Source organism: Chionomys nivalis, chromosome 14 (assembly GCF_950005125.1).
Source record: "Chionomys nivalis chromosome 14, mChiNiv1.1, whole genome shotgun sequence".
In the NCBI taxonomy this organism is placed as follows: domain Eukaryota; kingdom Metazoa; phylum Chordata; class Mammalia; order Rodentia; family Cricetidae; genus Chionomys; species Chionomys nivalis.
Genome location: NC_080099.1, coordinates 1,759,350 through 1,769,552, shown reverse-complemented (window position 1 = coordinate 1,769,552; position 10,203 = coordinate 1,759,350). Strand labels below are relative to the sequence as shown.

General features: G+C 37.8%; 1 protein-coding gene across 1 annotated transcript; it reads right to left on the bottom strand.

Moving 5' to 3' along the window:
• Positions 1-1,358: 1,358 nt before the first annotated feature.
• Positions 1,359-2,937, bottom strand: LOC130886819 (N-lysine methyltransferase KMT5A-like). The gene is given in 2 exon segments (XM_057789000.1): positions 1,359-2,554; positions 2,557-2,937. Coding segments are annotated over 2 exon segments (885 nt in total). The 5' UTR covers positions 2,899-2,937; the 3' UTR covers positions 1,359-2,011.
• Between the last annotated feature and the right edge of the window lie 7,266 nt (positions 2,938-10,203).

Sequence of the window (10,203 nt, the reverse complement as noted above, 5' to 3'; positions counted from 1 at the left end):
CTGAAGGACATGGGGAGAGGGCACAATCAAATGCACCGCCAGAAGGGGCTTCTGATGGGATTGTAAGAACAATAGTTTAAAGATATGTGCAGGAACATCATATACAGTCTTTGCCTGGAGTTTCCCTCATGATGACATATATTAAAACAACTGTAATTGCATTGTATGTGTGCTGAAGTTAAACTGAAAAGGAAATGGGTCAGAGAAATGTGTGCCAGATTTCTCAGCGTAAAAAAAAATTCACAAAAAGCAAGATGGAAGGACAGGAGCCATATGGAGCCATAATGGGGGTTGGAGCTCAAAGTTCTCATGTTTATCTTCCTGTCCCATAGTACTTCACCCCCAGGTGTGTGTGTGTGTGTGCGTGTGTGTGTATGCATGCATTCGTGCATGCTGCCACACATTTTCACTTTAGTATGTTTAGTAGTGAAAAATAATTTTAAATATATGTCTAGGTCACTTTCTTTAACATTGTGCACTTGAGTAATATATTTCTTTTTTTTTTTTTGCCTGGCAATAAATATTTTAATTCTTTTCGCTTTTATGATGACAAATAATTTTCAAGTTTATTTCCTTTTTTTTTTTTTGTTTGTTTGCTATTTAAATACAAAGCTAAGCCACAAACAGGTACAACCAAGACATTTTATCTCACAGTTACACCCTCCTGTCGGATCCTCCTCCAAGTCTGACCACTGACCGGACTAGCAAGGGGTGTGGGGAAGACTTTCTTAGGTAGCACCATCAAGAGGCTGGGGGACGGGGGAGGTGTTGGGGACAAGGGTAAGTTCTCATACCTAGCTCCAGAGCCCCAGCCCCAAGATGGAAGGAAACCACCTACTTCTGCTATCACAGGTTAAGAACAATCACAATGATTCTCTGGCTGCCAGGCACCCTCGTGCCACACATTTGATGCCTCCAGGGGCCCTGGGCTGCAGCATCTTCACAGGATACCAGGGGTTGTGCCTTGGCAGCAGGTAGAGAACTTTCCGTGCAGCAGAATCAGGGTTGCAGGTCGGGGATGGAGGGGTGGGTAGGTGCGTATGGACTTAGTAATTTCTGGTCCCACTAGAAAAATCTTACTTTTGATTAGAAGAGTACCATCTCAAATCTTCTCTACACAAACCATCCAGCCAAGCCAAAAAGCTTAAAAAAAAAAAAAATCCAGAAGAAAACAGTTATTTCACTCCTTTCAAAACCTATATACATATAAGTTGTTTTCTGTGGTTTTTTTTTCCATTTTTTTTTATTTTTTTAAAACGTTTTGTTGTTTTATTATTTTTTTAAAAAATAAATTCAGTGTTCACATTTCTATAAAGAATTAATGCAGTTTCAGGAGAGCAGTGCTTTTCCCGGCCTGCCTCTAGTCTGACTGCCCACCCTGATGCTTCGAGGTGCCTGGAAAAGCCAAAAGCCTGTGGAAGAGGTCTGTTCCCGGCCGGGCTTCCGAGCCCCGGGCTCAGTAAGCTTTGGAGAAAGCAGAGGGGAAGACGAGCTTACTGCAAAACTTTTGCTAAAAATTATTCACACATGTCAATGTCTACGCCTGTCAAGACGCTGAGGAGAACAAGAGCTTGGAGACATCCCGTCCAGGCTGTGCGTGGGGGGTGGCAGCACCCTCACACCCGCCTGTCCTTGGACATGGGGTGCGGGGGAGTCCTGGCTTTCATCTTGGGCAGAGCCTGGCTTCCTAGTTCACGTTCCACTCCATTCTCTACACCTGTGCCGGCCGAGTCCTCGACTGCGCGGGAAGCACAAACGCTCAATTGTATGCAAAAAAGTACAAAAACAACGAGAATATAAAAGTTTTGGTAATATAAGGCCATCTGTTCAAGTCCACCTTGGAAGCCTGTAACAGATATTTAAATACTACATGAAAAGGCATCTTTAATAGACTTTTTAAAAACATCTGAAGTAATTAGCTAAGAGTAAGTGTGTGTAGAAAAAAAAAATCATTTCCCTTTGAGGGCACTTTGTCCTTTGAAGGAGGCAGGGTGGCAGGGAGGCCACATGGTTAATGCTTCAGCCAAGGATAGGCCTCAATGGAGGCCTTGCTGCGGTCGCCATAGTCATACAGGAGCTCTTCCCCAGCTGCAATGTCGCGGGAGGCGATGAGGATGAGGTGAGGCACGCCATCGATGTCATGCAGTTTGGTCTGGCAATTCCCACACTTACTATGATTGATCAGCCTTCCCACACGATTAGTTTCTCGAGTGGCATCCACGCAGTAGGTTTTGCTCAGATACTGAAAATAGTACAGGTAGCAGCCTGTGGAGGGGTCTTGTGCATACAGAGCCTCCCGCTTCTTGGCATCGGTGATCTCAATGAGGTCCCCATGGTATTCTACCATGAAGTCTCCCCGGGAGAACTGCTTGGTGGCAATTACACCCCGGCCTTTTCCATCAATGAGATCAATCTTCATGCCTTCTTCCTTCCCGCTCTCAATCAGTTCATCAATTTTTTTCTTTTCTTCAGACTGTAGCTCAGCCTTGCTCTTCCTGGAGCTCCTTCGCACCGGGTAGAAATCTGTAAGCTTTCTATTCTGCTGTTTTCCCTTGAGACTTTTTCCAAGGGGCCTGCTTTGCCCTTGAGGGGTTTATTCAGGGCCTGCTTGGCAACCACTGTATTGGTAGAATCACATGACGGGGGTGGAGTTTTTGGAGGCTCTGCTGCTTCAGATTTTTGGTTTGGAAAAGGTGCCAGGGGACCTCTCCTGGCGTCTTTGATCTTCTGTTTATCAGACTTCACGGAGCTTCGGATTGTATTCCCAGCATTTCTTTTCTCTTCTCTCTTCCTGTAGATTCCAGCTAATGGCTTCCCCTGGCTTTTGACCTCGTGATGTGCAACTGAGTTCTCTTCCTGAAGAGGGGAGCGCATTCCAGAGCACTTGTTTGGACTCATGTAGGCATAGATCTTTGACTGCCCCGCAAACACGTTCTCCTCTAGCCATGGCCCGACTCTGTCACCACCTGGAATCTCCCGGGAAACCCAGCTTTCGAAAAAAAGTAGCGAGAACTGTAGCCAACTCGAGTAATATATTTCATCCTTAAGTAACCTATTAAAAATTGAAACCTGCATGCCAGCATTTAACTTTGGAAAGTTACTTTTGTGTACCTTATGTTGATAGTTGTAGGATGAAGGTCGTGTGAGTAGTTCCCAATTCATCCTCTTCTTTAAAAGGGATAGGATTAAAGTTCATTCTACTGAAGGTGATGTTTTTCAGTTTTGTCGGGAAATGTTTTAAAAGGCAAAAAGAACTTTCTATCACTAAAGCAGTCGCAATGTGGAACTAAGGCCATCTTGTTACAGAACATGCCTTTAATGCTTTATCAGCGAGTACGATTCGGCCCAAGGGATGAATCTCTACATTCTCCCACTCAGACGGTAAACACTGTTGAAAGCAAAGTTGTTTCCCTCTGTAAAATGTCTGCTGCCTTGCTTAAAGAACTCAATACCTGTTTAGAGATATAAAAACAGAAATGTGTGTGTGTGTGTGTGTGTACACTGATTTTCATATTACACACAGAGCCCTAGAGGACAGTACCTTATATTTTACTTTCCCCATCACCTATCAGTTAGTGAGGAAATTACTTGTCAGGCCTTAAGTACTGGAGAAGAAACATGTCAATTTCTATTTATACCATAGTCTCCCTTAGAACAAGTAGGTCCCTGACACTGGGGATATTTTGAAAACCATTCTTTGTGGAATAGGAGCAACCTTGTAGATACATCAGATGGTACGTTAATACCACGGAAAATCATGGTGTGTGTGGTGCCCCTAACCGATGTGATCCTGAGTAGAAACCAAAGTGCTTCTGTTCATGAAATTATTCATACAACATTAACACCACTGTTAGTCAATAGTTCAATAGTCACTAATCTTTATTTGAGTGTTTTTAGAACAAGTTCTCACTATGAAGTCTGGTTATTCTTGAACTTACTATGTAGTGCAGACTGGTCACCAACTTGCAGTGATCCTCCTGCCTCGGGTGCTCGGATTACAGGCTGTGTTATCACTCTTAGGTCTTCACAATTTCTTTCCTTAGCCAACAGTGCACACATCTGAAATCTGCATTGTGTCACTTTCATAGTCACTGTTTGGCTCGGCCATTCAGCATGGTATTATACCCCAATTAGTGTCAAAGGAACACATACAAAAATAAAAATAAAATGTTTCAGAGACTCAGATTGAATTAGCTGAGAGGAATGCACATTTCTGGTGTTTTTACACATTGCTGATCCACGCACACTGCTCCTGGGTGTGGGGTCCAGATGATGGTGGCTTCACACATGGGAGCATCACCTTGTCTGTGTCATGAAATATGCTACAGCAAGACTCTAAAAATATCTATAATATATAACATAGATATTAATGTCAGGATTTCAATGCATGTTCTTCCTAAACACCCTGCTCCTAGAAGTGTTCAAGTGGTGGAATGTGTGTGGAATTTTGTAGAGGGGTCAGAGTCAGTCAGAGATAATCATTTTAAAATGCTCATTAACACATGAGCCATCTGCTGCTGAGCAGTTTTAGTGAAAAGTGAAGCTCGTATTTCCTGTTTTCTGTTTATTTTAGCTGTAGCACATTTGTCCTGTCATCTGAGACAGTGAAGCAGCCATATTTAGTAAGAAAACATTAAGTCAAGATTTTATGGAAAGAGGGAAAACAATGCTAAGTGAGGTAAAATCATTTTCATTAAATTGAAGGATATCTATTATTATCTAAAGTTTGTCATTTTATAATTTTGCTTACTTGAAAATTATTGTATTTGATGAAAAAGAAAACTCTGGGCCTTACTATAATTTATTTCTTTCTAAAAATATTTATGTTTTAATATTTGCTTCTGCTGTTCTTATTTTTTTTCTCCCATTCTTTGCATTCTATGTTTTCGTAATCATGTCTTTTCTTCTAGACTTCTTACTTAGTTATGATAGGTGGTGATATGATATGAAAGAAACCTTATCATTTATATGAAATTAGCTTAATATGTGCTTTTACTAGAATTAAAATAGGTAATAATCATTGGTCTATTAATTGACTGGGCTTCTGGAATATGGTCAAGGTGGGGTTTTTTCCTTATTAATTACCTTTCTGATAATTTTTAAACATCATCTGTGACAGCTATTATTGACTGTCAATGACTGCATTTTGAAATTAACTAAAACCCAAGTGGCTGGGCTCATCTGTGAGTGATTTTTTTTTTCTTAATTAAATAATTTGAAGTTTGCAGATCCACTTTAAAAATGCATATTTTAAGGTGGGAGTTTTCAACTTTAATCTGAGCCACACCTCGGCCACAAACCTAAAGGAAATAAAAGGATGCTTAGTTTCATTTCTTGCTTGCTCGGGCTTTTGTTGGCAAGTCTGTTCATTCACTGATATTAGGGTCCTTTTTTGGGATTCTGGCATACACTAGCAGCTAGCGGAGACATCCAGTCTCACGGACTGAACAACTAGTGGATCTTTGGACTTGTTCATTGGTAGATAACCATTATTGGACTAGCTGGACCACAGTCTGTAAGCTACTCTAATAAACCCTTTTTATAGACTGCAATAAATCCCTATTTATAGATTCATTTTATATAGATTCACTCTATGTCTATTCCTCCAGAGAACCTTGACTATTACATCATCTATTTCCAAAATTGACTTTTGAATTCTCACTTAGAAACTGTCACAATGTACTGACGGATACATTGTCCCATGTTGGACAATATGATAAGCATGTAAATCAATCCTTGAGAGACTCCTCTGTGTAACTTCTGTTCTCATTGGAGTCATCTACAGACTGGAAAAATGGCTCCTATGCTACTCTTGCTTTGATTCAGCAGCAAAACTGGGGGATTAACAAACTCAGATCAATTCCCATCCAGTAGAGCTGAAGTTTGCATTACTCTTGGGAGTATGTATCAGTCTACAAATGTCAGCTGGCTTCCATTCCCTTTCCTTAGGCTAATGTGAGGCTTCCCTTTGATCCCTAGTTTAGGGATAGACCAGTATTTGTGGTTGAGTGAGTTTAGAAACCTTCAAGTGATGTAGAGAAGAATAGGCTTCTTGCCTTTTGTACACCCAAGACCTGGCTTTTGTTTTTTCTCTTCTGTATTTAAGGTTTAAAAATTAGATCCTATTACCAAGGCAAATTTACTCCAAAGTGTCAAAACCCACCGCAGGAAGCCTATTGTAGTCCTACAGGCTTTCTTCTATGCTTCCAAGTTTATAAGAATGTTTAAATATTTGTCCCATTTTATCTGTCCTTCCTTTATAATCTTTAGTTCTACTAATCCTTCATAAGCTGAACTTTTAATTACTACAGTATGCATTTTCATATCTATTCTGGGATCCAGTTTTATTCTGTATTGTCAGCAACCTACTATTTTCGGCACGTATTTCATGAAAACAAACAAACAAACAAAAAAAAAAAAACCAAGAAAGAATTTTCGGTTAAGGAAATCTAAAAGGATAAAATTGCTGACTTTTTTCACTCTCCATAGACCTTACTATAGAAAAGCAGTTCTAAATTTTTACCAAAGACTTTGAATGCCAACAACATAGATTTGGCTTTTAACTTTTGTACTATGTGACAGATTAATCTTGGTAATTATAATTTGGTAAAAGTAAATAAAATTTAAAATCCTTTTCTGTATCTTAAAACTATTTCCATAGAAAATGTTACAAAACTGTGTTTCTTACACTTACAATGGTTTGAAACTGCAGTTTAAAAATCCCAGGGAATTTTTAAAGGACTAGAACTTTTCAAAGTTATTCTCAGGCTCTATTTCCTGATTTAATATAAACATGCTCTTTTTCTTTAACATAAAAGGTAAAACATCAACGAGGTAAAACATCAAAAGGTGTGACCACATGACGTGTGGTGTGATAGTATGAGTTATGGTTTATGTTTTGACAAAGAGAGACACTTTTGTGAAAGGGTTCAAGAGACTGCGTTCAGAAACAAATGGGTCACCCTTCCCTTAACAGATAGTATGTGGATCAGCTGTACACATCCACACTGATTCATTCAATTTTACAATTATCTAATAAGTGGGTAATGTAGTCTACATTGCCAGCAGTTTGCAGTTAAGACAAAAAGGCACAGAGCCATTCAGCAACCCGTACAGGCCAGCATACAAATTTTATAAATAAGAATATATAAGGATTGAAATTTAAGTAAAGTAACTCATTTAGTTAAGGAAATGTATGCGCCCAATGTGATCTCTCAGATATCAAATTCTAGAGTAAGTATCTCACTCATACAATATGTATATTACATATAATATATAATATTATACATATAAATATATATAGTAACTATATATATATATATATTTAGTATGTTACTTCTCATTGTAAAGTTGTTCCTGTGGGTTTAATCATTTGTTCTTATATTTCACTTAATCTCTAATTACAATGGTAATTACTCTTAGCAAAAATCAACTAAGAAATGAATAGTTTTAGTCAAACTAACTTCGGAAGACATATATTTTATACTCTTAATCAAATGAAATATTTGCATTTTTATTTTGGTCCTAGTATTTGTTAGTCACATAAAAGCATTTTCAGAAATTTAATAGGTAATCCTAATGGCACACTAGTATTTTGCTTTTATAGTTAAATTATCATCATCGCCATCAACATCACCGTCATCACCATCATTGTCTTATGTATGTGATGTGTGTAAGTTGCTTCAGAACCAAAGCGCATGTGTGCAGTCAGAAAGAAGATAACTTTGGTTAATTGGTTCTTCTCCTTTACATGGTTTCAGGAACTCAGCCCACACTATCAGGGGTGCACAGTAATTGTGGAGTTGAGCTATTGTACTGGCTCAAAATGACAATACTTTGATAATTAATAAATTAATTATGTTATACACATTAGTTAAGATAATACAAATAACAGGTACCATGTAAATGAAACTTAGTCTCTTTTCTCTATATCCTTTTCCTCATGGGTTTTAGAGTCACTGTAGACCTGAGTGATAAAACAATAATATGTCTTGATAAGTAAATCTCTTGTCATTAGTTTCAATGTAATTTCTCTGTTTAAATATCATACAGAGTCATTGTTAGTTTATCATAACAGGAAGTCAAGCTATCAATGTGTGTTTTCTACAAGTCATTACATCAATTCCAAATTTGCTTTAAGTTCAGCAAAATAATTTTAATAGTCTTTCCTCACGAGCACAAATATTTCTAACATATAAATAGAATCCTTGATGAAAGATCTAACTATTTTATATTGATTTTTATCTGTTAATGTAATGGAAACTTTAGCTGTTTGGGAAAGTGCTGATATTTCTCATATAAAATACATTTGCAACAATTTTATCAAATATGTAGAAAACAGAACTCTATATAATATTATCACAAACATATTAAAACATGATATTGACAAATTCAGGACAATTCTTTCATTAGCTGCTTCTCAGATAGAGAGACACCTGCTTAGTTAAGGTTTTTTATTGTCAAACTACAATGATGTTGTGGCCAGGGAATCTTAAACTGAAAATCAAGCAGCAAGGAGGTGTTTGTGTGCATGTGGGTATGTGTGATGTGTGTACATGTTCATGTGTGTATGCTCAATCAATCCATTTTTGTCTTTTGTTCCATAATTTTATCTTTGTTCTTATTTTTATCTAGTAAATTAGAATATATATGTTTACCCATTCCCGGTATCTAATTTCAAGGCCATAAACAATATATTCGAACATAAATTATTCTAATTATAATCAGCAGGAATAAACCATTGTTTCTTATTTTCCACTTATATGGGATGAATTATTCAGATCCATTTTCTTTATTTTCTCTTCTAGAATCACTATTTTATGAATGATGTTTTTGATAATAAAAGCAAAAGATAAAAATTGATGTTTACTGCAATGACCAAATCATTAAGATTTTTTATTTTTATTGTTTTATGGTATTAGTTTCTTTTAAAACCATTCAGTCATGATTCATTACATTTTTATAAAATTAATATACTATAAAATATAACCATTAATAATTCCCTTTACTTATTATTCCTTATAATTTTTATTAAAAATTATGATTTTTTAAAAGAAAACAAACTATATTTTTATTTTACATACCAATACCAGTTCCCACTTTCTCCCTTCCTCCTATCCCCTCCACTTACTTCCCCAGCTCCTTATCCACTCCTCAGAGAAGGTAAGGCACGTTGCTTTGGGAAAGGTTCAAGGCCCACCCTACTATATCTAGGCTGAGCAAGGTAATTGTTCAAAGAGAATAGGTTCCCAAAAAGCCAGTACAATTAATAGGGATAAATCCTGGTACCACTGCCAATGGTCCCTCAATTTGTCCCAGCCATGCAACTATCAACCATATTTAGAGGGACTAGTTTGTTCTTTTGCTTGTTCCTTCCCAGTCCTGCTGGTGTTAGTGAGCTCCCCTGAGCTCAGGTGGACTGTACCCAGCATGGTGTTTGCTCATATTCTTATTCCTCTCACTCTTGAACTGGACTTTGGGAGGTCAGTCCAGTGCTCTGAGGCAGGTCTCTGCCTCTGTTTTCATCAGTTGCTGGATAAAGGTTCTATGGTGATATTTAAGATATTCATCAGTCTGACTACAGTGCAAGTCAAGATTGGGCCCCCTCTCATACCAAAATCAATCAATAGGTTCAATGCAATCCCCATCAAAATTTCAATGCAAGGCCGGGCGGTGGTGGCGCACGCCTTTAATCCCAGCACTCGGGAGGCAGAGGCAGGCGGATCTCTGGGAGTTCGAGACCAGCCTGGTCTACAAGAGCTAGTTCCAGGACAGGCACCAAAAGCTACAGAGAAACCCTGTCTCAAAAAACAAAAAAACAAAACAAAAAAAAAATTTCAATGCAATTCTTCACAGACCTTGAAAGAACAATAATCAACTTCATCTGAAAAAAGAGCAAAACAAAAAAGCAAGATAGCCAAAACAATCCTGTACAATAAAGAAACTTCTGGATGCATCCCCATACCTGACATCAAGCTCTATTATAGAGCTACAGTAATTAAAACAGATTGATATTGGCATAAAAAGAGAGGTTGACCAATGGAATCTAATCAAAGACCCGGATATTAATCCACACAGCTATGAGCACCTGATTTTTGACAAAGAAACTAAAATTATCACATGGAAAAATGAAAGTATCTTCAACAAATGGTGCTGGCATAACTGCATGTCAACATGTAGAAGAATGAAAATAGATCCATATCT